Source organism: Eucyclogobius newberryi, unplaced genomic scaffold (genome assembly GCF_026437365.1).
Source record: "Eucyclogobius newberryi isolate DKJ021-1_F unplaced genomic scaffold, fEucNew1.0.hap1 SCAF_18, whole genome shotgun sequence".
In the NCBI taxonomy this organism is placed as follows: Eukaryota; Metazoa; Chordata; class Actinopteri; order Gobiiformes; family Gobiidae; genus Eucyclogobius; species Eucyclogobius newberryi.
In genome coordinates, this window is record NW_027315812.1 from 16,534,073 (window position 1) to 16,560,589 (window position 26,517).

Below are 26,517 nucleotides of genomic sequence, written 5' to 3' on the forward strand. Positions count from 1 at the left end.
ACATAGTTTTACAAGACAAGTTTACTACTGTGTCTACTATACTTAATAACTGAATCTCATTAACAATCACACCAAGGCTTATTACTGTCATATAATATGTTTTATATCTGTTACACACGCTACTATAAAAAGAGTTTATTGCACTTGAGGTTGGGCACGTGCTTGTTTTAAGGAGCACACTGAAATAGATACTCAGGACACTTTAAAATGATGAGATGAGTTATTTAAATTATGTTTTCATTGTTTTCAATTGTAGTATTTCTGCTAGTCCAAATACTGCAGTGTTATTCATGTCCTCCCACGTACAAAAGAGGGCGACATTCAAAGTTGATATTGATTAAAGAATTATCTCTTGCTGAGAGTGTGGGTAAGTTTATTTAGTATATTATATGAGTCATGTGGCGCACCAAGCTCAACGTTAAGGCAATTACCAATTTTCTAATCAAATATCTAAATTCATTATTTTTTAGCAATTAATAGTCCGTCATCTGAAGGTTATGAGAACGTAACCGTGACATTGACCATTTTTCTGGAAATAAATTAGCAATTGAGCAATTTTACAGGTCAGGGGACTTGGTTGTTCATCTCGCACGCTGTACACTCTCTAATGTTTCAAGGTATCAGAACACGTGCAAAGAAACAGCTTACATTCACAAATTATTTGAAGCTTGAAAATTGCATTCACATTTTTTTATAATTTCAGCCCGGCTTTGGTCCATTATATCTAATCTTCCCTTATACCCCAAATGCACAAGTCTGTAATTATCCACTACAGGCTGAGTAAGCAGTGTGGACACTGTCGGCGTGCTAAGGGAAATATCAACAGAAGGTTCATAATGCAGGATTTAACAAGCCAGATTTAGGCTCAAAGCGATGCCTTACTCTCAAAACGGTGACTTTATCTTCTAAAGCTGCTGGAGCACAATCAGCCCTGAGCTTATGGCCAAAGAACAAGGGAAATTCTTTGGACCTCTGAGCTTTTGGTTCTCACTTTGAATAAATATGCTGACATAAGGATTCCTCTTATGCTTGGACATGAGTGGGAATAGGGCTCAGGCATAGATCCAAACAAGACAATGTAAATAAACAACTTTACTGGAGATAGAAAAAATTCTGCACCCTGCAAAACACTTTGTGGGCCTGTGTGTTATACTAAACTTTATTTCGTTTGGCTTTTAAGCATGCTACAAGTTTGTATGCTCATCAAAAACATACCTGGATTTTATTCTTTTTAGTTTTTTTAGTCTCCCATTCCAGAAGTCAAAGCACTTGGCCACTCGGTATATAACGGCTAATTATATGAAGCTCCTCTGTGTTTTTTAACATAATAATAATAATAATTTTTGACAATAGCTATTGTTTTAGCTTCATATAACATACTTCCCTTTTCAAAGCACAAGCAGATGCAGTTAGACTGATGTAGATGCAGTTTTTTTTACAGACAAATGTCAAGCAAACTAAGGCAAGAGAAGATAGTAAATATAAAGTTTATAATAGCTCATAATAAAAGCCATGTAACTGACATCCTATTTTGAATTGGACTTATTTCCCACTTGACAGCAGATTGACGGAGCCTTTATGAGTGGTTTAACTGGTTACCGTTTAAATGTGTTAAGTAAAGAATCCACACAAGAGGTCTAATATGATCCAAAATGGCCTCCATTAGCAAGTTTCTTTTATGTAAAACCATGATACCATGTGCCTATTCAAGTCACCATTTCAGCTTTTTCTCCTCTCAAAAAAATGCTCTCTCCTTTTCTTCTTTCATAGAGGAATCCTTTCCGCCCTCGCAGCTGGCCTCTAAGCGGCCTAAGGTGTTTTAAACAGCTGAACAAAGCACATATTCAGAGTAGTGAGATCAAACAAGTCTAAGAAGGAACACAAGCAGGTGGGAAAATCAATGTGTCCAGTGATATTTTCATAGTTTCAAGTTTGGAAGTCTTCTATGTACTCTGGCAAGCAGTGCGTTTGCAAAAAAAAATAAAAATAATAATAACTTTTGCCAAGTGCTTAGTGCACCTAGAACAGCATATTTGTCTGGAGGCTTGCTTTCTTTGAGGGCTTCAAAGCGGGACGTATATAAATATAAGTCCAGTCCAGTTTCCTGTTGTGGAATGAAGGTTTTGCTCTTCTTGCTTGATGGCTGACTAGTTTGACTCCTGAATGTTGCCATGGTGACATGAATGCGGGAATAAGGTTGTACCATGATACTGGAGATTTATGACATCTCTGCAGGAGCAGAGACTTCACAATTTGAGTGTTGGGAAAAACCTTTTCCATCAAACGACTGCTTTGGGATCAAAGGCAAGACAAGAGCTAAAATGCTAAAGAGACTAATTGTTACTTTATTGTAAACATTTATTGTACATAATGTTACTGTGTTCTGCATGTTCAGTTAACAGTTTTATAATTCATCTTGTGAACAATATTTTCTTTGTAACTATGCGGCCTAATGTAAATGCTAAATAATGGCTGCATTAGTCCGGATTTTTTCTGATCAGCTGACTTGGCATGCGCGCTATTTGGTTGAGCAATGGCGCCATAACCCAACCCCCAGGGGTCTGTCAGAAAGCGAGGGGAGCAGACCAACTCAGTTCTATCAGGTCTTCAAGAAAGGAATGACCTCAACCGGGGGATGAGAAAAAGGGCTTATCTCTGACCTAGCGATGCTAAGCTAACACACGGGAAAAAAAAACACTCCAGGAGCGAACTTTTCTCTCTCATAAATTCTGTGCCCAAGTCTGTGCCCGGTTTTTAGACATGATTAACACTGCATCATGCAAACTCAAGCAAAGGACCTTTTGCAGCTTTTGAAGTCTACAATAAAAGGGAGTCTCTTCAGACCACCCTCATCGGTGAATCAGTGCAACGGCCCTTTTTATCTGAGAACGCCTCAGAGCCAAGGAGAACAAATCACTGAACTCAATCCAGTGCTTCTTCAACCTGACACGGTCCTGTCCGTACCCTGCCCAGCGTGTGGACCGAGCCAAGTCTCTCCCAGTGTGACCCCTGAGTGACCCCTGGAGGCGACACGGACAGACACAGGCCCATCTCCTCAGGATCATAGCTCCTGCTTCTGGTCATATGAAAAACGCATGTATTTCACAATCTGGCTGATGAGATCACCTTAGATTAACTAACACAACTAGATAGATCTAGTTCTAGAACAATCATTTCTAGAATCTCTGTCAGCCCTCGACTCATTTGCATATTCCAAATTCATCTGTTTAAATATTTGGTTAATAAATCTTCATAAACAGCATTTGGTAAAGTGTTCATTCATTTCCAGAAAAGGGGTCAATGTCGTGGTTACGTTCTTCAGATGAATAAGTCAATTTTTAATTAATTTATTAATTTAGATATTTAATTATAGCATTGTTAAAAGCCTAATCAATGGCTGGTGCCCCAAATTACTCTTAAAATAAAACACATTTTGAAATCTTGATACAATTCTTTAATCAATATCAACTTTGAATGTGACCCTCTTTCACAAGTGGGAGAACATGAATAACCTTAACGTACTTGTGCTAGTAAGAATCCCCTACAATGAATATGTGTGCCAAAGGGCCCTGGAGGCCAAATGACTCCATTTCCAGAGTACACTATACCTCTGTTGGACTCAGAAAAAATCCAGGGCCCGAGTTTGAACATGTGAGCAAAAGGGGAGAAAACGGGTTAAAAATGTAACATAATAATATAAGAAATTAGATAAATAAACTAATTAGAAAGCGGTAGCATGATACAACTTAACTTAAAAAAACCCTGTGCCCATTACATCTTGACCTGACTGACAGAGACTTTTTATAGTATCATGATATTTCAAGGCCCTCAGAGGCAACTGTTGTTGTGATTTTGGGCCTTACAAAAATAAATTGATTTGATTTGATTTGATTTGAAGGCTTGAGAGTTTTTTGGAATCCGCACATAGATGTTTACAAAGGGATTATTCCTCACAATACCGACTTCAAATGATGTATGTATACAAAAGCTCAATAATTATCTAAGAATTAAAAAAATGTGAGTCTTTTTTTATTTTAAAGAAGAGGGCAATGCACACAGCTCGAGGATACATCAGCAAAAACTGTATAAGAAAGTACATCCAGCCATTGAACAAAATATTATGCTGCTAGGTCTCTACTGGTAAACACATTTATCACACTTTAGAGTCAGAATACTTTTGAATAAACACTAAGCTTAGTAGCATCTTAAAATATCCATTGTCTGCAAGATAATATTTAAATAGTTCCAACAAGTGTGTACAATTAGATTTCACATGGATTGCAAAAATATAATCTGATTGCTGTTTTAAAGAACATAATTTACGTTAATTTTTTCTCAATTTCGCCACCCGTAGCTCAGCCTGGACTCAAGTGGACATATGTTGTTTTGGAAGTGTGTGTATTACCGTTCTTCTCTGTTCTGGCCCACACAGACGCGTCCTCCGTGCCGCGGAGCTGGGTTACTGCACGAGCGCTGCCGGACCTGAAAGCCGATACCACAACTGGTGCTGCAGGGAGACCACGACGTCCAGGGAGTCCATGCACCGTTTCTAGGGAGACACAAAGACATAATGACAGCCTTACAAAAACATTGACGACTTTGATAACCTCTCAATTAGAAAATATATGATCTTTGTTCAGAAATGCGACTTAAATCAGTCAGTGAGCCACAAACAAAACAAATAGTCAGTTAAGGTGAAATTATCTCATTTGATAATGACTAAATTAATATTATGTCATTGCTCATTGTGTTCAATGCCTTAAGTAGTTGTTGGGTAAGGCGCAATGTCCAAAACGAAGATGAACAATCAAAAGTTAAATACATGGAATATACCCAAACAAGAAGTAGAACTAGCTAATCGAATATGATCAAAATGCATCCATTGTGTCATTAAAATAAATGTTAAATCTGAGAGCAGAAAAGAAGCGTAAAAAACAACCAATCAACACGTTCCGCACAAGTGTCAGGCTCTGAATATGCAACCTATGACACACGAGTGAGAGTGGGGTTAACATGGTTTCTTTTAGTGCCCTGTGTAAGAAGGTGTGATGAAGCAAGTGTGATCTACGATGTTTTGAGTGTTACCTGGAGCAGTTGGCCACTTCCACACTGATGCCGTGGCACTGCTGTCCACCACACTGAGGGGCGGGGCTATCACAGGCTCGGGTCCGGCATAGACACGCCCCCGCATTTCCTCCTCCATCACTGTGGCTACACATGGACCAACTGGACCAGGCGCCGAAACCTCCGTCCACTGTCACGTTTCGCACCTGAGAAGAGCACCGAAGTACCGTAAGTGCATCTGAAATATGTCCTTTTGCATTACAGTAGCATTGTTGATCTTTTTATCAGCACAAGTGATTTGTTTTGTTCAGTCAACACATACAATTTCACTTAATCTGCACTTAAAGCAACATATTTCATAACACGGCCCCTGACTTGCAGTTCCTCTTCCTTTTGTGTATTTAAAATGTGTTTCTCTATGTGAGTTCTTGTTTGAGATTTGAGGATTGCACTTTGGCCGGGATTCGTGCTGCTGCTTCCTGACCCTCTAATTGGTGGAGCAGGCCAATCCAGAGTCTCCCCTGCAGCTCCTCCCAGTATTTAAGAAGACTCGTTCCATCTGATCGGGGCTGCTGGACTTTAAGGCCAGTATGTCATTCGAAATCTGTTGCCGTGTCTCAATTCCGGGCCTGCATGCTATGAAGGACCCAGCTGACAGAAGCTGGTCTTTTGAGTAGCCTCCGCGGACCACAAAGGCCGTGCCGAAATGGGATAAGCCCACGGAGCCGCTCCATCACCTAGTAACAAAGACTCTCTGCCTTTCTCCTTCTGATGAGGAGATGCCACCGTGACATTGAGGGATGGTTTAAATTCAGAGGACAAATGTTACTAAAAAAAATCCCCTCTGTACATTTTTATGTCAACAAAATGTCAACAAGCATTTTTCAGATTTGACATGACGAAAAACTTGTAATTCATGTTTTACTTACATTTACATAAGTAAACTATATGCAACAACACACAAGAAGTTCCAAATTAAAATACCTAAATTCAAGATTTGGTTCCTGTTCACCTGCCGTCTCTCGCCTAAGTCGCATTTGCATATCAGGTTAATACTGAATGTTAAAAGGTTGAAAAGGTCAACAGAATGGTCAACATAAAGCATGACCTGAACTCTCAATCATTGGTGAACAAAGGCTGACTGAATCACAAGTTTTAAAAGGTAACACAGATATAATTTAGAGTAAGAAGGGCAATATAAGAGACGGTGATGTGTTTCAAATCCCCATAGTGAGCCACACAATATTTGGAGAATAATGGATTTCCTGGAAAGCACTCATTACAACTTAGGTATTTGTGGCTTTTGGGAAACAAAGCCCATGTGGCAGCATCCAAAATCAATTTCTCAAACCGATGCAAAAATACATCCCCATCTCCGGCACATCCCAAACTGTTCAGTCACTAGGACACAGCGCACCGTTAACACAAGAAAGATGCAGGAAGATGGGCTGTGGATATGATGAGACAGAAAAAGTGTTTCCCAGAAAATGAATGCTGTGAATCGACGCATTGAAATCACAGAAATATGAGGAAATAAAAGGAGACACATAAATAGACATTTGAAGCAAAACAGAATGCAGCAGGACAGTTTGGATATTTCTCGAGACGTTCAGGGCATGGAGGCTAAAAGCAAAAAGGCACAAAGATCCACCACTGCATGATATGAGAATGTGCAATGCTACTTCCCAAGAAACAGTTTGGAACAGCGAAAAAACACTTTGAATGAAAAATATCAGCTGTTTTGGAGGAAGAAGAAATAACGCCTGTCCTTATTGGTAATTGAAAGCTGCTGTGAACCTCAATTGGGAATGTTTGGCAACGGCGGCCAATTTTGGATGGATGAGTTGGCTCGGAAGCAAGAAAAAGCCAATATTACATCTGTTGCACCTTTCACTTACAGATGGGGCAATAAGTGATATGGCAGAAAGATGCAGCATCTAATCAGATAATATTCCCCAAGAGCATTCATTGTAAATCACTTCATCTGCTTTTGAATTCTACACACATTTAGAGGAACCAGTGGCTTTTGGTGGATATTTAATGCTGGATGCCCTTCCTGTTGAAACCAGCCACAGTGCTAAAGAGGGTTAAGTATCTCACATGGGGACAGTGCTGTTTTATGCAAAGTAAATGTTTGAAAAGCCCTGAAATCTGTCAAAACCAATGGCCATGTCATCAGGAGAAACTCAGCTACATTGAATTTTATGCAACTTTGCGTTAAAACTGGCCTCTGCAGACATCCATATTCAATTTGAGTACAGTATTAATTCCATACAGTTGCTTCAGACTTTTACTGACCAGTAATGACAAACGTTATGACTCTCAGACTGGCTTCATCTGGGCTCATTGTGCAGACATTTTAGCTGTGGAGGTTATTACTGAGAAATTGACGTCTGCTCTATTGATGAATAAAACCTTGAAATGGTTAGGTATGTGAGACACACAATTTTCTAACAGTAAATGGTGCTATGAGGATAAATGCCTTTATTAACTACGGAAACAGCAGTCATAGCAAAGATATGTGGTCTTTTATCTCCTGAGACACTTTCTCCAGCTTACACGAAGGGGCGAAAAGAAGAAGCAGTCATGACCTGGAGGTCAGCTTTTGTTCTTACATCATTTGATTCTTCCTTACCGTTCCTAACACAACTCGTCTTATACTGACATAAAGATTACATTACAGGTTCAAGCTGTAAATAATTCATTACTGTGTTGCTTGATTAGAGCATCTAGTGAATAAACACAAAGAATAAATGACTAAACATGTCGGGCATTAGTGATTTCACATGGGAATCACTACATATGCTACATGCACACGAGGACATATGGGCCTAACATGGGCATGCATATAGATGTGTACATTTGAATGGAAACAGGATGCGCTGAATCCCAGGCACAGCTCTGCTAACAGATGCCAGTGGACGTTTGGCCACTGCTAAAGCCACATGAAAAGCCACCTGGTCCAATCAGTGACTAGAAAGTCAGTCCGGTGAAATTTTTAACACCGCAGGAATACCACATGCTATTAATGTTAACGGCAAAATGGAACAAAATGCTGAAAACTCCTGCTCAACTCAAGTGGCACTGTCATCCGTACCACTATTAGCGCTGATACGGTTCAACGGTTGGAGACGAAAGTTTTGGCCCACGATGACAGTTTCGGATTGCTACAACAATTACCCACTTTGCAGCAGATAAAGCAAAAACAGATCAAGAAGAAAAACAGAAGAAAAACAAGTAAATAACATGAATTCTTCTTCCATGTATGATTTTGAAAGAAAATAAACAAAATGAGATCAGGTTCAAGTTATTGGCCGCCAATATATAGATTTGATAAGGCTGTATGCAAATGAAGATGCCATCGTTTTCAGATCACGCCCTGAAAACTGCTCTTTAAAGTCAAAATGCTTAATCCCTTGACACTCTCTCGATCTCTCTTGCTTGTAAGTTGCAGAAGTAAGAGTGGAATACTGAAAAGAAAGCAGCCCTCATCAAAGAACCAAGACAGAAGATAATAGGACTTTGTATTCATGTGGGACAATAAAGGATTATCTTATCTTATCTTATCTTATTCACGTTTAAAGTCAAGGCACAGCCAGCAAATATATACCATCTATTTACTGCAGATGATTGCAACGGTACTTACGGGGCACTTGGAAATGCTCTGCTCCCATTGGCTCATGCGGACACTCTCTTCCAGGGTGGTACACTTCTTCAGTAGCATGTCCCACCCGCAATAGGGGTCCCTCGCACCCACACACGCTCTGCAATGAGACGGCGAGACACAAGATCGGATTTAATGAGCTTCTATCAGCCTGTCATGATACGAACAGAAATGAATCAAACAACGGATTACAACACCAAAACAGATGAGACCTGGGATTGAAAAAACGTTAGCAGATAAGAAGGTGGGATGAGTGATGAATGCGAGGAGGAAATGAGAGAGATAAATTAGAGTAGAGAGAAAATAGAATTGGTGCAAAAGGGAGGATTTCTATAGAAGAGGAGGAGAAAGGGCCATTCTAGGACATGAGTAACTAGGGGACGATACCAGACAAGAGTAAAATAAGAGCATGAGGTGTAAGACAGGTACAGTGCAATGTTTTACGCGGTTAAAGACGGATAGAGTTGTAGCTCACCTAAACTACAAAGGACATTAGTTATTTCAATGGCTGTGACTGACTTGAATGTTTGCAATTACTGATTTACGGCTTTAATTTAGCCTTGAATAAAGATTACAGACCTACGCTCTTTCTGTACCACCATTCTTTCATTTTATACCTTCCCAAACATCATTCTTGTCATTATTTTCATTAGTTTGGAAAGGTAATGACATTTAACTAATCTTTAACGGGGTACTATACTTTCCCTCTGCTTGTCTCCATGGAGATGTTATAGCTTTGCCTGCCATTAATAAACTTATCCAATGCCACTCGGCCTAGTTACCTGTCAGATCTGTTCATTGGAGAGGTGAGCCCAAGTAAGAATACATGCTTTTTAAAGAGTTTTTTGCAGTAACAGCACAAGTAACTGAATAACACAAGAGAAGAGTTTATTTGCAAAAACAGATATTGATTTTCTCTTTTTGATACACAATATTATTGATGGGATTGGCTCAAGAAAAGATGAAATAATATTGTATTTCAAAATAGATTTGGCTTTAGAAAACACTGCCAGAGAAAGGGTAAATAAGGGATTACATTTTTTTTTTTTTAAATGTTTCAGTTTCTTCATATGTTTAAGGTCAAACTGTGGAACATTTCAGGCAAAGCAATGACACTTTCAGCAGAATAGTTACATATTTCCCCTTAAAAAAAGATTAAATAACTGTATTAATATATCTAGCTGGTACGTTTGATGCAAAAACAGTATTATTAATAAATATGCAACACATTTTGAAGAGCAAATATGACCAACAATAAAGCAGGTTCACTCCGCTGCATTTGAAAAGTAGTGGAAATGCAAGCCGTATTAAGGACAAACAGAGATTATTTCTCATTCTCGTCCATCCAACAACTCCCTGTCGCCAAGTTGTCTCTCTGCATAAAGAGCATAACACAAATGCATATTGCAACTGTTTTATGCAAATGCGACGCAGCGGTAGTGGCAGCTCAGTGACACACGTCCTGGATTCAGACTTGGGCTTGGCCTGACGTGGCCCCGACGAAACGTAAACAAAAGTTATGAGTGCCATCCATAACGATGACGTGACAGGGGCCACAACAGCGCTATAGCAAGGACACAGGTCGCATGTACCGGGCCACTGAAAAGCGCACGAGGCGACTGACGTATTGTCTGCTGTTGAGGGGCAGCAGGAGTTATGGGGCGCTTCTGTTGGGACAAGGTGACGTATTGCATAATGAGAGGAAAGCAATACCTGCCCTCGAAAGGCTGTGCGGGCTTTAATCATTGTGCACAGTCTAGTAAAAAGGAAACGAGAACTAATCGGCGAAAGACTAAGACAGCAGTGGAATGTTTTACGCAAAGAAATACATCTCAAAGTATATTTAATAGGAGGAAATTAGCAGAAAAGGAGCTAAGTCTATATCAAATTTAACAAGCCTAATGAAATATTTGATCATAAAAAAGTACTGGTCTTCACTAGCCTTAAATAAGACCAATCTAGATTAAACCAAAGAGCTGTCCCACAAAAGCAGCAAACGACATATCCCTGGCTTGTCTGGCTTTCTTTGCTTGCCATTTCAGTTTCATAAAAGAGGCTTTACCAGAGGAGCTGAGTCTGCTCTGGGAAAGTCCCGAGTGAGCTTTAAAGAATGGACTCAAACTGAATGAATGCATTTCAGAATGGCATGGCTGTGATTGAGCTGGAGATTGAATTCTAAAAGGCTGACTCTATATTCACTTTACATAGATTTTGCGTTATTGAACATTTTGCTCATCATTTTCTCAGATTGGATTGGCACAAAAAGTTTAGTAGCTTAAACATTTTACGACAATGACTTTAACTAATCTCTCTGTAGAAACAGGCCTAAAAATGTATGAACCAGGACTAAAGCAGGTCTAAATAAAAGCTAAAAGAGAGGCTTCTAAAGAATAAAGTCTGGATCACAACAGAGATAGACATTTATCTTTGAAACACATTGATTCAAATCACAGTCATAAAATACAACTTTTTTTTTAAATCACAAATGGGAAGCAAACCACATTTAAACCTGAACTAAACTGCAGTAAAACAGGACTTGATTTAACCTTCTAAGTGACCTTACCCTGACAAAAGAAAGCCACATATCAGCTTTCTACCAATGATCTGCACAGTTTGAGAACAACAGAACATTCCTGTAATAACTCAAACGTGACGCCTCAATGAGTGGCCTCTGATAACCCCTTGACTCTTTTATTTAGTTTTTCATACCACAGACAGAACAGAGCTGAGAATGATGAAGCCATGACGACCGTGGTGTATGTTGTCAGTGAACAGCCGTAAGCCGCAGCCCTAACTCTCCAGATAAGGCCTTATTGTGCACCAGATAACGGCGGCAGGTGTGATTCCTACTCTCGTGTGCCTGTGATGGATGGCCACCCAATCTGGTGCTGAATCTTCACGCCTCGATCGCGTTCCGTCTTCTTTTGCCAATATTTATGCCTTTGACGGAAGCATATTCTATAGCAGACGACAGCTCGATAAATCTGATATACAAACTGGCAATAGTGCAGCAGGGAATGGCGGGTCAATGGCAATAAGAGACGAGGAGGACAGGCTGATTTATGGGTACAAAAGGTAAAATGGTCTTCAATGGTCCAGACTCCAGGCCAGTTATCAGCGTACAGGCTCAATTTGACTATGACAAAACTGAAATTAATCTAAACCTGCTGCTGAATCAATGAATCAATAAGATGCATACACATGTTTGTAATAAAATAGATGGTACGGTAATGAAACAAAAGAAAAAGTGAAGTTGGAAAATCTCTTTTTTTGTCATGTTATATTGTCTTCTGTTGTCTGTATTTGTCTGTTTCTGTCAGTGTTGTGTGTGGTAAATTGTCAATATTGTCACAAATTAAAAAAATGTAAACTTAATTGTTTGTTCAGTTCAATGAAAATGTGCATGTTTGGTTTATTATTTATACCTAACTTTTTTTCAAAGATTTTTTGGGCCCAAAGGCTTTGTTAGACAGGAAAGGACAGAGTGAAATGGGGATGAGAGAAGGGAGGACATGCAGTAAATGGTCGTAGTCGGGATTTGAACTCACGACGCTGCGACCTGCTACATTTGGAGCCTGACATACATGTGTCTTTACCGCTCAGGCAGCACTTTGGATGTTCTAACCATATTTTTTTCTTTCACCTCATTGTTGTCGATTATCCCAGTGGCCATTGAGCTTGCTTGTCTGTCCAAGTGCTAATAGTTCAACATTTTGCATCGTTTTTCATGAGTGACCCGGCCAAGAGGCAGCAGCACTCACGGCTAAAACATGTAACACTGTTTTGCATTTACAAATCCTTAATGGACAGTACTTTCATACAAAACACTCAAACACACAGCTCATTTTGGAGCAGATTCCAGTCATTTGGGGCACTGAACTTAAAAGCTCTCTTTCCCATCTCAGTCTGGACTCCGGGGACTGACGGAGGAAGTGGTCCTGGGATCGAAGGCAATAGCCGGAATTATGTTTACGTGTTATGTGTGACTGTAAGTGTGAGGAAAGTAGAGTAAAGATTTATAAATGAACATGTGCCAATAAATGCAATGTAAGGTAAATAAAAGTCATGAAATATGATTATACTTCATCATGTCTGACTGCTGGATTTCCTTGGCACAACACTCTCATGAAGTGAATAGTGTGGGCAATGTGAGTGCCACCTTATGAGCGCGGATGCTTTCGCTGGTACTCACTCTCGGTTCTTGTGGTAGCTGCATCTCTTGAGTGGGATTTTGATGACCTGGTCGCGCACGCCCACATAGAGCTCACTGCGACTGTGCAAGATGAGCAAACTCCGGATGACCTGCCTCTTCCGGGGCGGGAACAACTCGATCTCCTCCAACAGGCAGCTGCCCGTCGACTGGTTGAGAGGCGAGAGCACTTTTCTGATCGTTCCATATTCTGAAAACACACAAAATTGTCAAATAGAGGATGGACAATAAAGGACTGCATGGGGAGGAAAGTTATTCCAGTGTACAGAAGTGGGTCAAACCATTATTGTGTGAAAGTGAACCAGTTTTGTAGCAAAAGGCTTATGTAGGCCATCATCATGTAAGAGTCTACATGTACAAAAAATGTCATGGCAACCGACTACCTATCATTTATGTCCTACTTTTTCTTTTCTTCCAAGTTAAACCTCTTCAAAATAAACCAAGTATTGAAAAGCATGTCATTGTGAATACACCTTGACCTTTTTATTTTTAAATCCCCGTGTAAGGCAAAGGCCCCTGTGGGAATTCGTTATAGGTGCAGATTTTCTTCCTGAAGTGCTTAAACAAACATAATCCATTACACGTGCGTCCCCTGGGTACAGAAAAAGTAATTAGGTGCAATGCCAGGGGAAAAGGGTGAATTGCTAATGCAGTTGAAAGTTTGCTGGCAAATGGGAAGGTCGGGAAAGTAATGCTGATTTTCTGTACTAACTATATTTCACCATGAGGGCATCAAGAACTAACAGTGAGGTTAATAGGGACATGCTTTATTTTACAAACAGGCGTTACATAACATATTACCTGTTGAAAAGTTAACTTTGTCTAAATTCTTATGCATCAAACACATCTTTCAGCATAATATTATATGGATATCAACCCACTGCCATATGGAAGAGATGATTGGTAATATATTCATGTCTGAATTTGAAGCAGCAATCTTCTCATTTGTGGTAGTTGCTATAATCTCTAATCCACAAAGACTTATTTTTCACCCAATATTTATACATAATTTACTCTGAATTCAAGGCCGACCTGTTTCAAGGTATCGCCCCTCGGTTGCAGTAGTTAAAGCCGGATGTATTATTCAAGTGTTCTGAACTTTGCACTCCTTAGTCTTTGTATGACTCAGGATAAGATCAATGCCATTATTATACCTCCAGATTCTTGACATGGGTTTATATTCAATGCCAAAAGAGGGCGCTGCTGTTAAAATGGTGCACCCGTGGTGGAGTGGTTAAGGCACAGCACACATGCCAGGCTCCAAGTGCAGCCGGCCGCAGTGTCGTGAGTTCGAACTACAATTTACTGCATGTCCTCCCTTCTCTCTCATCCCCTATTTCACACGGTCCTATCCTGTCTAATAAAGGCTACGCACCCCCCCCCAAAAAAAAAAAAAAAAAAAAAAAAAAAAGGGAAATGGTCAAATTTTTTTGTTGTTGAAAATCCCTCCAATAGTATAATGCGCAGCTAATAAAAAAGTATGTTATGTTTCATCAACAGGAGCTGATTGGCTGGTCCATCCCAGTTGTTTTAAAGCCCATAAAATACTGCTTGTGAATGTATTAAGATGTACACAAATAAAAAAAGGACTTTTAACAGCTTTAAAAAGGAAGCAGGTATCAAGATTTAAAAAACGGCAGCTAGCGTTATTACTGCTAAACTTCTTAGCGGAGGCAGTTTGAGATCTATCTGGACTTTTTAACTTTTGGAAGCTTCATGAATCTGAACCAAAAAGTCATTGAACAAAAAAAATAACAAAAACCTTGCTCTGTTTTTAAGGACATTATAACATGATTTAAAGCTCAACAAGTAAAATTTGCATAATAATAGGACCTTTAAAATATCATTGTGCCAAGATAAGCCAACACTGAGTTAGAACGTCCATTATATCCCAATTTAAAATCGTATAACCCAACCCCAAATCTGCTACATTTGTGTCATTTTTAGCCTATATTAAGAAATCAATTCCTTTACAGCAACCACACCGATCTAGATGTGTCTAAGTGTTAATACCACATGTGATTAGGTACAGAGAGTCCACTCGGGGCGACAGTCTTGGCAGAGCGTCTGATCTTTTCATTAGCGCTCTCTCTGCGTCGGGGGAGCGCTGGATGTGGGCAGCTTCACTCTAGTGCTGCATTGATCACAAACCCCATGCAAACAATGAGAGGTTTTTAAACGGGAAATGCCACGCAGAGCACGACGCCTTTGTTTGAGAGAGACATCCTAAAATAACAGCAGATACAAGGAAAGATCATGTTGACATTTCCCAGTAGGTGTACGGTGCATTAGTGAAGTGGGTCAGCTCCATGTAGCATCTGTATACAGTCTGTTGCATCACAAAGAGCTCGTCTCATGTCTTGGAGGCCCTTCCCAGCGTTTTGCCTCGATGATGTTGTCACACTTTAGTGATCAAAAGAACGGCCAATCAGAAGGAGGGGCAGTGTAACAATCAGTGCTGCAGTGGAGGAGGTGGAAGAGTCTGAAGTATAAGATGGTGATGTTACTCAGTTAGATGTAAAATAACTGGGAACATTAAGGGAAAATATTACTAATCTTTTCAGACTTCTTGTATCATCAATAAAGCTAACTTCAAGATGCAGTATGTAACTTTTCTGGTGGCGGGGTCAGGTTTCAGGCCAAGTCATAGGTCAGATCTGTGGAGAGCTGACCCCAGTCACAGTAAGTATTTAGTGATTAAGATCTCTGTAATTTAAAACAAATTGCAAGATGGTTTATGCCATATTGTAGAAGATTTCAGGCATTGCAATGACATCTCCAAGGAGTCCAACCTTATGCCGGTACCAAAAATACGTAATTCATTTGGTGGTATTCAGAAAACAGTTACTTTTCTAAAATTTCTCACACTGTGGTATTTGATCATGACATTTAAAGTTTGGACTGAACTGAACTATAGTGAGAGCAAATGCAATTTTTACATCTCCGAATTGTGATAAAGGCTCTCTTATCTTATAAATGTATAACAAACGGTGAAACAAAAACAAAAGGCTGTTTTAATCCTACTATTCAGATCAGACAAGTGACAGAGTACCTTACAAAATACATCTGAACGCAGATATTCTGTAACTAAATACCTTTTCTAAGTATTCTTCCCATCACTGCAGGTAGTGTACCCACCACCACATACATAATACATATATAGTACAACTTTAACATGTGTTGAACTAAACCTTTATCTAGATTTTAACCACATCTAGCAACAGATTCAAATGATTCCACTACCTCTACTTTTGAAACTACTGCTTTTACTACTACTGTACATGACTACTGTTTTTATCACCAGTAGTTGATTAGTATTCTGGATCAATCATACCAACTACAATACACACTACATCTACTTAACTAAATTACTTTAAAGCAACGACACAGTCAATAAAAGAAAGTGTAAAGTTAATTGTTTCAAAAGTATCTTGTTACTTTCAATGGCTGAGCTGTGCATAAATAACCTGCCTGTCTATTTCTGACACACGACTTCAGGCTCTTTGTGTGTTTACAACCAGCACTTCCAGCGTGTGATATGTGGTATGCGAGTTGGCATTTGTAATGTGTTATAACAGTGCATGTGGGGGACAGATGTAGATAAGCAGAGCCACACTTCAGTCAGGAGACAAAGCTTTGATGTTTCCCTCATAACTGCATAACTGTCTCTTTTCTTTTTCCTCTTGTGGACAGATACTCACCTGTGGCCAAGTAGATGATGTGAAACAGCGTGTCTTTGCCTTGCACCACGTCCACAGCTACGTGAGTGAAGCGCACATTGTCTTCCATAAAGTAGGGCACAGGAACCACAGGCTGGACCACTTCATGCATTAGTAAAAACTTCTGAGCGTCCTGCAGGTTCCTCTCGGTCAGGTTCACGTAGGTGCCGGAGTCAATGGTGCCGCACTGGGAAGATATGGAGGTAACAAGAGGGCAAAAGTTCAGCAGTGCTAAAGATACAGATGTACTCAGCAGGGCAGAGGGTGAATTGGGCCTGGTATGTTGATCTGCAAGGAACCCAACTTTGACAGCACCGAATATAACCTGCATGCTTATGTTACTTCATCATTCTGAGCATCTGAAATTGATGTAAGGCAAGTTTGGACACGGTGAGGGAGCAAAAGGTATTTGGAAAGAGCAGATTGTCTATGATTGAAAAGCTCTTGCGATAATAATGCTGACTTAAAGGACAAATATTGTGCATTGTTTGTATTGTTATTGGGCTTCAGACATGATCTTAAGTATCTTTACTTTGGCTTCTCATGTTTTAGAATAAAAAATATACATAGTTTCCGAAAGAAAAAAGATGTACTGTCAATTTCCCGTGTCAAGAATTGACTTTGGGGCCCATCTGCTGGCTGCAGAGGGAATTACATAGGAGAGATAAACAAATGCTAAACAAAAGAGCAAATACAATAGTATCTGTAATCTGTAATAAATGAAAATAGTAATAAAAAGTGAAACGAGTAAACAATAAGTAAAGGTGGTGTAAATTAATACAGTTTATTTCGAGCATAAACCATTTTTTGCTAAACTAAGTCATCTCACAAATCCCTATAAACTATTTTTCTTTCTTTACTGCCCCCATGTGGACGGAGCAAATGTTCTTGTAACGTGACTTTCCCTTATGTCAGATTATCAGTGCCTGTAGTTGTGCTGTAAACTTCACTTCACATACACTACAGTAGATCTGTTACACCACGAGCTGTGAAATGAAGGCGATCCATAACAATTTCAGCACATTATAATAAATACATTGTACCCACCCATCTCTTTGGTTCATACTATTTAAACACAAGCATTAAAGGGAGATGGAGGTGCACAAAAAGGACAGCTTTGACTGAATGTATTAATAAAAACCTCGGCATTACCTCTGCAATTTATAAAAAAGGTTGTAGATTCGGAGGCCACTTGAGATAGGAGACGAGGGATTGAATGATTAACGGTACAAGCCTTTAAAGTCAAATGCAGCCTCAGTGTGCCAATGTTCCCCCCTCATAACCTTAAAGCTTTGTAGTCAATACGTGCAGGTTGATGAAAGGTGGGAATGAGATGGAACTATCTCTTTTCATTACATTTCCCCTTCATATGCATATATATTGCGGCTAAGTTGTATTTGAGTTCAATAGCAATGTTCCAGATGTCTTTTACACACACATAAACTAATAACTTTAAAAAGGTTAGCGTGTGCTGTGGGCTTCAGTATTAACCTTCATAATGAGAAAATTATTACTTTCAGCAAACATGACAGCAGGATTTGAACACGGATGCAGATAACAATAACTTCATTATGGGATGTTATAAAACCTGTGATAAATCGTTACTATGATTGCAAATTAACAGGATTTCGCCACTCTCTCAAGAGCAGTGTAAAATCAAAGGCAAAAGTTCAAATTTAATACGTTTTAATTGTGGAATACACTTGTGTGATTACAAAACAATTATATGCGGACCAAATCGCTATTAAATAAGTGTATAAAGGTATTTTAGCGGTGGCATTTTAATTCCGCACTATGGCTCCACTGTGTAGTACTTGGTCAGACGCAGCAGCATTTAAACACAAGTGGAATACAAAATTAACTGCAGCCAACTATCTATTACTGCACCAAGCAAGAGGAATATATCCCAAATGTGATATGAAATACACTGAGCCACTGCCTTACACTTCTCAAATTAATGGCTGTGTCAAATGCCTGAAAATGTGTTGTGAAAAGGCTCTATATAATGTGAGTTTCTATGATACTTCACAATAAATCTGTTTTGTAAGCAAGGATGCAACGTTTCACATTACATTGGATGTAATTAGGTTTGTCAGTGCAATCTGACTGTGACATACACCAAAAAGATATACAATCAGAACCATGGACAGCCTGAGGGTGAATGAATAATGCATGACATTATGAAGCAACTTTAATGAACTAAAAAAGCTATAAAACAAAAGCATTATTAGCATTATTAATCTGCTAAATTGTGATGGCTCGACGATTTGATAATGTCCAAAAACTGCAGCACATTTACTGGATGAAAATAAAATATGTTTCCTGTAAACAGGGCTGAACAATTTTGGTGAAATATCTATTAGGGATTTTTCTGCCAAGTATTGCAATTACGATTGGATTTGTGATTATGTTTTGATTGTACAATTCTGTTGTAAGTTTACATTTTAAACACATCCAGACATTTGAGAGGAAACTGAAATTTTAAAATCAATAACATGCATTTCAGAACACATTTGTAAACTATACAGCGTTACTAGCTTTATACATTCGTGAGACGGGATATTTCGTGCTTTAAATAATTCCAATCTGTGCGATTTTGGTAATTGCAGCCATTCAAAGTCTACGTAATCCTTCAGTCAAAGTGCGATTTCAATTCAATTTATATTCACTTTGCAGCTCTAATTTGTAGAGAAACTTTCAGACGCACACAGACAACTCAAAGTGCAGAACTGAAATCGGCGGTGACCGTATAATCCACAACCTGAAATAAGAGCGACAGTGGCTCATAGTTGAAGTGACTTGCAAATATGGCAGTGGGCTCTTCTGTAGCGATCAATGTGGATCCTACTCAGCGCTGACGGATGAGATTCACAGTGGACTTCCCCGGGACAAGCCACGGCTCAGTGCGTCCGCCGCACAAGGAGATGGTAATTTAAAGCCCCCGAGGATACTGGACTACAATAGGCTTTGCTCTATATCTTCACCTGTGCGGCTGCTATAACATATGCATGAGGTTTACCACTGCGAGCCTGTCCTTGTGTTGTGTTTGTGGGATAAGTTTTAGTGAACGCAGATGGATGTGCGATGGCCGCGCTGGTACTGTCAAGGTTGGGACAGTGGGACCATTTGGACAAGGGCCTACACAGCACTCAGCTGGCTCTGTCATTATAGTCTGCACCTTTTTACTCTGTCAGGAGGATGAGTGCCGCACCGAAATAGTCTGGTTTACGACCTAGTTTGATCGGAATGCTTTTTGTTTTCCTCCAACATTACTCCAAATATCAGGATTGCAATAAAAATGTGGTCGGACTCAAAACAGAGATAAAGCACTGAGACAAATTCTCACTACCACCACCACCACCACCACCACCACCACCACCACCACCACCACCACCACCACCACCACCACCACCACCACCACCACCACTACCACTACTACTACTACTACTACTACTACTACTACTACTACTACTACTACTACTACTACTACTACTACTACTACTACTACTACTACTACTACTACTACTACTACTACTACTACTACTACTACTACTACTACTACTACTACTACTACCACTACTACTACTACTACTACTACTACTACTACTACATACTACTAAGGAGGATTCAATATACATTTTTTGAGCTGATACCAATATCCGATATGTCAATACTGATAATATAACCACAAATTTATGTTAAGTTACAGCAAAGTTCACAAATTAACTTACTCACTTTAATAAAAAGAATAACAAAAGGATAATAAGATGATACTAATTTATTTGAGATATAAAAGATATTTGTGGCATGCTTGTGTAAACATACAGACATATTTTAGTCTAACTGACGTCCTGTTTCCATTTTTACTCATGAGTTTGTTCAAAAAGTCAAATCTGATGCTCTGAGGACAAACTGGGAATGACGCATGAGCTCACACAGACGGGGGCGGCGCAGAAAAAATATTATCATCAATATCCAATATCCGATAAACTATCCATATCCACAGCTACTAGAGCGTCTTGCTGCCATTATTGCCAGTGCCATTACTCTCACCATTACAACAAACAGAACTGCTTTTTACATACAATACATAAACCCAAGAACCTTCTGACTTGAGTGGCAATAATATCAATCTTATAGTCAAGCGATCATATTTTATAAACAGACATCCAATAATAGGTACAATTAATTATTTTCCAGTGCAGCTTTTCTTATTGGCTAATTACAGTATGTGGCAGAAAAGCTGTAACACAGTTTGTTCTAGCTTCGACTTCGGATATGAGTCAGAGCCTGGATAAACCCTGTAGGATCAATCTTTGTGGTTCAAATAAAGGGGGGATTTTCTCTGCTGTCGGACCGAGAATTGAGCTCTCAATCAATGGCAAGTATAGTGTTCAGTAGTCATAATTATACCTATTTGCAAGCTATCAATAACTTGTGTTTGGTTGTTTACTAAAGATGTGATTCCCGGGGCTCTGGCGTGTGTGCGCATGTGTGTAGGTGTTTTCAGACAGGCCATAAATCCTGCCTGGTAAATCTAATCCCACTACATTGACAAATACTTGATGAAGATGTCACTGAAAGCCAGATAAAGTGCGCGCCGGTCCAGTGGCGATGAGCCGCCATTGTGTGCGTGTCTTTAGAGGCGAGATAGGGATGGAGTGGGAGAACAGATACCTGCTTATCCTTGAGGAACAGCACCGGGAAAATGTATGGCATGCTATTGAATGCGGCTAAAGCTATGTGGAAAGCTGGATAATATGCAATGGGTATAAACAAGACAAGAAAATAAGGGAAGGTAAATTACTGTGGAAAGTGTTCTAAATGCTGTCACTTAAAGGTAATAGCTGCTACTGAACACATGCTCTTTTAGTTTAATGGTGAAGATGTCATGTGTTGAGGACACGTCACGTCACAAAAAGCACTTTGGGGTTAATTTCAAACTGATTTTAGTTGTGGTTAACCCAAAGGGAGAAGCTCATTCTGCGTTCTGATTGGATAATGACAGAACATGCATATCATCATCAATTAGATCCTGAAACAAAGTCTGTAACATTATAACCAAATATATGACATTTACTCATGATAAATGCACACACAATAATACTAATAATGCCACTTGCTATTTGAATAGAGCATGATACATTTTCTATGATGGAAAACACATGCATTTTAAGTCCATAACATTGTTTTGTTTTTCCTCCAAGAAATCCTCTCACTTGTAGCAGACTATGGGGATTAACTCTGTCGTTATCTACAATAAATCCGCTATGACCGAGAACTGCTTTGCACACTAATACACACTTCCAGACAGGAAAAAGGTGCATATATATACATCTGAATTTTAGGATAAACGATTGCCTGTTTTGAGAAACATGAGCAGTTTACGAGAGGGCCTGCAGCCGACGGTATAATTCCATGAGCCATATTAAAAAATAATGCCCACACTATTGTAAAAATGACTGGAGTTTTACAGCGACTGGTGGTTAATGTCTGTATTTATGTGCAAATGGAGGCAGGTGACTGAAAGTGAGAGTGAATTAAAGGGAATTACTGGCTTACTGGGTTTGGAGACAAGGCTCAACTGGGAAAAGCTTATATTGATGTATGAGAATTCAAAACAGATGAGTCTTCACCCAATACCACATTATATACCGCTGTCATTTTTATCCACCACACGATTTACGATTTTTGTGCAGTGGTTTATTTCATTTTTTTATTTGAGTCCAACCCAATATCTAGTCCTGGGTGAGTCCATCCTGCATGACTCTTCATTTGTAACAGTACTTCTATGGAAATTCATTCTCTGCATTTGACCCGTCCTTCAATGCCGCTGGGACAACCTGCTGTACCTGCTGTACCATCTCCAGATCCTGAGCTCGGCATGGTCCGGACTACTTTTTGCGTATTTCTATGTTTTAGGTTAAACAGAAACACATGGTAAATCCCAGACATTTAGATTCAGTGTGATTAATGCTGGCCTGGAGACTGAACCCACAAACTGCACTCCATCACCAGGCAAACACTGAAACAGTTTATTATTAATGACATAATTGACTAATCTATTTTTTATGTGGTCAATACAATTTCATAACTAAAGATGGAGAGCTGTAGGGAGTATTTTTTGAGTCATTAGATTCTGTGGCCATACAGTATGTAGTGTTGCTTTTACCTGGAAGTTGGGGTTGGGGTTGGGGTAGGGCAGCCAGGCCGATCGGGAGTTCTCCTGGTACTTGAAGGGTCCATTAAAGGCGTGTGATATGGCACTGAGATTGAAGGCACACACTGCAGATGCCGCAATGCTGTTCCTGTTAGCAGCAACAAAACAAGACCAGAGGAGGAGAAAGATGATTACAGAGTGTCCGAAAGAGCCTGGCCTGTGTCACCTACACAGTTTGATCACAGCCCACCAAAGAAAGAGACCAGAGCTGTGGGCAAGAAATACAAGATATAAGAGAAGATTTATGATGACAATATCCCAGGTATGATTGAAATTGCTGTTTAAAGAAAAATGTTTTTAATACTGCATATATGGTCAAACAGAGATTTCACTAATAAACAAGTCTATCTTTTTTTTTTTGCTTTTTCACAGAATTTCATAGTCGTTTGTTGTGTGATACTTGAACCTTAATGAAAACATTTACAGGCATTTTTTAAATTAAAAATGAGATCTGATCTGATTGCTTTCATGCGGAGAGTTGAAAGATTTTTGTCAATATCGACCACCACTTGATGACAAAATAGAAGTCATTATTGCGGTATAAATCCAGCAATGCAATTCAATTACGCTGTGCTCTCTGTATGATTAAGTGTACAGATCCTCTACCTAAAATACGACTTTGACTTTTTAAACTGTCACTTTCAGCAAGCAGCAGCCCTCCTCTTTCCAAAAGTAACGAATGAGAGAATTAGTCTTGAAACCGTGAAACTCTGACTTGAAGTGAGTTATAATCTAGCGCCGAGGTTCATTAAAATCTGTGCCTGCAGGGGGAATGTTTCCCATTTCAAACGATTATTTTCAACAACGTGAACGCATGGACAATAAAGAATAGGTTACGATCTCACTCGCTAGATTTGGTATTGCAGTACTCAGCCAAAGGTCCCATACTTCAAAATACTTTTATACGTGCTAAAATATGGACTGTTTCTGCATGTTACAGTCTCAATTAATCACATATTTCTAATAAACCACAAATATGAATATGATGAATACATTGGGGACTCTGCACGTATAAACAACTTTATCACGTGCTTTCTAACTGCGAGCGCAGTGTGAAATGTCAAGTGTCAAATAAATGCAGATTGCTGTCACTGAGCCTGGAACCGTCAAGAACACTGAATTAAACATAAGGCGGCGGCATTGGTAAATTAAGAACAGCATAATAAATGCATCTATTTTACAAGTAAGGAAGTGAGATGATGAGAAAACTTTTGTAGAAAACCCCATCTTTGAAAAGTGCAAATTAATTATTGTTTTAATTTAATGGGAGCAAATGTTTGTCAAAGATGTTAGCTATTATTGTAATTATCCAATGTAAAACATATCGACATATTTACAGCGACTAGGGCTGTGAAATGCATGACCCAACTATCCAAGGATATAAAACATGTACCATATTTTCTGCACTTAAAAGCCTTTAATTTTCTCCAAAAACGACAGTGTGCCTTATAATCCAGTGCGCCTTATATATTAATTAATTTTGATTGTACTTACTGACCTTGAAGCGATTTTTCTGTGGGACATGTTTTGTTTCGCTTAATGCGCCTTACCTAGTCTTTACCAGGCTTTTCTGTCCTTGGGTAACACACTTCACCTGAACTTGTCTCCAGTGTCAAAGGTGCAGGTTGTGTCATTTCGTGTTGTTTCGGGTTAAGAGGGCAGGGGCTCAGAAAAGGCCATGTCCATGCAAAAGGAGAACAGCATTGTAAAGCACCATAAAGCAGATTTAACTTCTCTTTGGCCAAAGGGTTTGGTAGCTGGACACGCTGTAATAGGCACCATTACAATGCAACAGAAATCAATCATCCTCATATAACTCTTGTAACAACACTGCATTTTCTCCTCTGAGTGGAGTTCAGAAAATACTAATTGTGGTTTAAACAACTTAATTCATTTGAAACGCTTTCATTTGTCGAAATATGTGTAAAATACTAATCCAAAAATGCAACAACATTTTTAATTCAATTGTTTTTTCAAAAACACTTTATTGTTCTGAAGGCTTTATTTGATAGGACAGCTGCAGGGAGAAATGGGGAGAGAGGGCAGAGATATTCAGCAAATGGTCAAAGTTAGGAATCAAACCAACCACACATGTGCAACAGCTCTATTCACTGCACCACAGCAATGTTTTTCATGTGTACTTTTACTTAAATACAATTTTGGCAGCAGTATTTGTAACTGAGTACATTATTAGCCACATATAGTGACTGTGACTGTACAGGCCCAAATTCCCCTGCACTGCCGACTCACACGTTGGTGGTGAAGATGGCGTAGAGCAGCTCCAGCTCGGGCAGGTAGAACGTCCCCTGCAGCTCGTTGTAGTTGAAGGGGATCTCTCCGGGTCTGGAGCAGTTCAGCCTGGCCTTCATGAACGTGGTCCACGTGTCTTCCAGTAGAAACCGCCCCCCGATGTCGTTCTTACACACCCGTCCCACGCGAGAGAACACCGTGCGGCCACAGTCGTGCTCCACCGCGTTCTCCCGGAAGAAAAAGAAGGTGAAGTTCCCGATATCATAGGAGGAGACGAAGTTTGGTTCTGCAAAACAATTCAAACAAAGAAGGTGTTACGGGAACAAAAGGGGCGGACAGGTCCAAAAGAGAGGGTTGGGGGGAGAAAAAAAGAAGAAACCCTGCAGAAGTGTACTGTATTTAAGCTTGTGGGAGTGCGACAGTGAGTTATGACTGATGGACTCTGGCTGTGAGTGGCCCACACAACAGCAGGGCATCAGAATTAACAAGTGCAGCCCTGTTATTAATGGACTCGTGTTGTAATAGGAAAACGCATTTTTCATTTCCCCACAACCCAAAGGTTAGTTTGAGAAATGACCGAGACATAATGGCTCTGGCCCCATCTACAACGCACAACCCCGGCCGACACGATCACGCTGGTGCTTTTTATGTGTGATATTATTGGATCTAAAACACAGGCTCCATTCTCTCTGACACTCATTTATTTTATCATTTTCTCCATCCCCACAATAAAGCTTGGAATAAAAGGTTTGTTCACCGTTAAATTTGTCATGTTTGTTCCTCGGAAATAAGCCCGATGTTATTCAATTACTTCTTCTTTTAGATAAATCTGATAAAGTTGATTGTTGACAAGATTGATCCTTTCCTCTTCACTCTCGACCAAGGCTGAACTGCAGAAAGTACTAATAATAATGATGAAATAAATTGAAAATATCTACAGTACACTGCTATCCTTGGTTCCTTTATTTAAAAAAAGTAAAGTAATTTAACTTAGTTGCCTTGGTGATAAAAGCTACACATTATAAGGAAAAGGTCTTGGTATTTGACAGTTATTTCACATTCAATGCTTTTAGTAATATTTCGTTGGTAAATCACAGAATGAGATTTAAAACATTCTTCAGAATCAGATTTAAGGTGAGCTGGATCCACACAAATATCAGATAAAAAAAAAAAAATATATATATATATATATAAAAGAAATTGAGCTATAAAAACATATTTGAGTATTTATTGAAGTTGTCTCGGTAAACTGATTATTTCACACACCACTGAACATGTGCTCCTCACTAAAGTTGAAGTGCAAAAGTGCTAAAGTCGAAGAAAAGCTGAAGCTAATAAAGCTGGACAAAACTGCACAGAATTCAATGTTGGGGACACCACTAGAACATGG

At 39.4% G+C, this 26,517-nt stretch overlaps 1 protein-coding gene across 2 annotated transcripts in view; it reads right to left on the reverse strand.

The window, feature by feature from the left end:
- Positions 1-26,517, reverse strand: part of sema5a (sema domain, seven thrombospondin repeats (type 1 and type 1-like), transmembrane domain (TM) and short cytoplasmic domain, (semaphorin) 5A) — a 216,660-nt gene that overhangs the window by 53,531 nt on the left and 136,612 nt on the right. For both annotated transcript variants that reach the window (XR_011927715.1, XM_072450696.1), the window contains exons 8-14: positions 25,128-25,413; positions 22,830-22,965; positions 16,640-16,844; positions 12,921-13,128; positions 8,711-8,828; positions 5,086-5,270; positions 4,406-4,549 (exon numbers count right to left, since the gene is read on the reverse strand). Coding sequence is in view for 1 of the 2 variants with exons in the window: in XM_072450696.1 (XP_072306797.1) it covers positions 4,406-4,549; positions 5,086-5,270; positions 8,711-8,828; positions 12,921-13,128; positions 16,640-16,844; positions 22,830-22,965; positions 25,128-25,413 (1,282 nt within the window). In the remaining variant the exon portion in view is untranslated. The remainder of the gene's footprint in view (positions 1-4,405; positions 4,550-5,085; positions 5,271-8,710; positions 8,829-12,920; positions 13,129-16,639; positions 16,845-22,829; positions 22,966-25,127; positions 25,414-26,517) is intronic.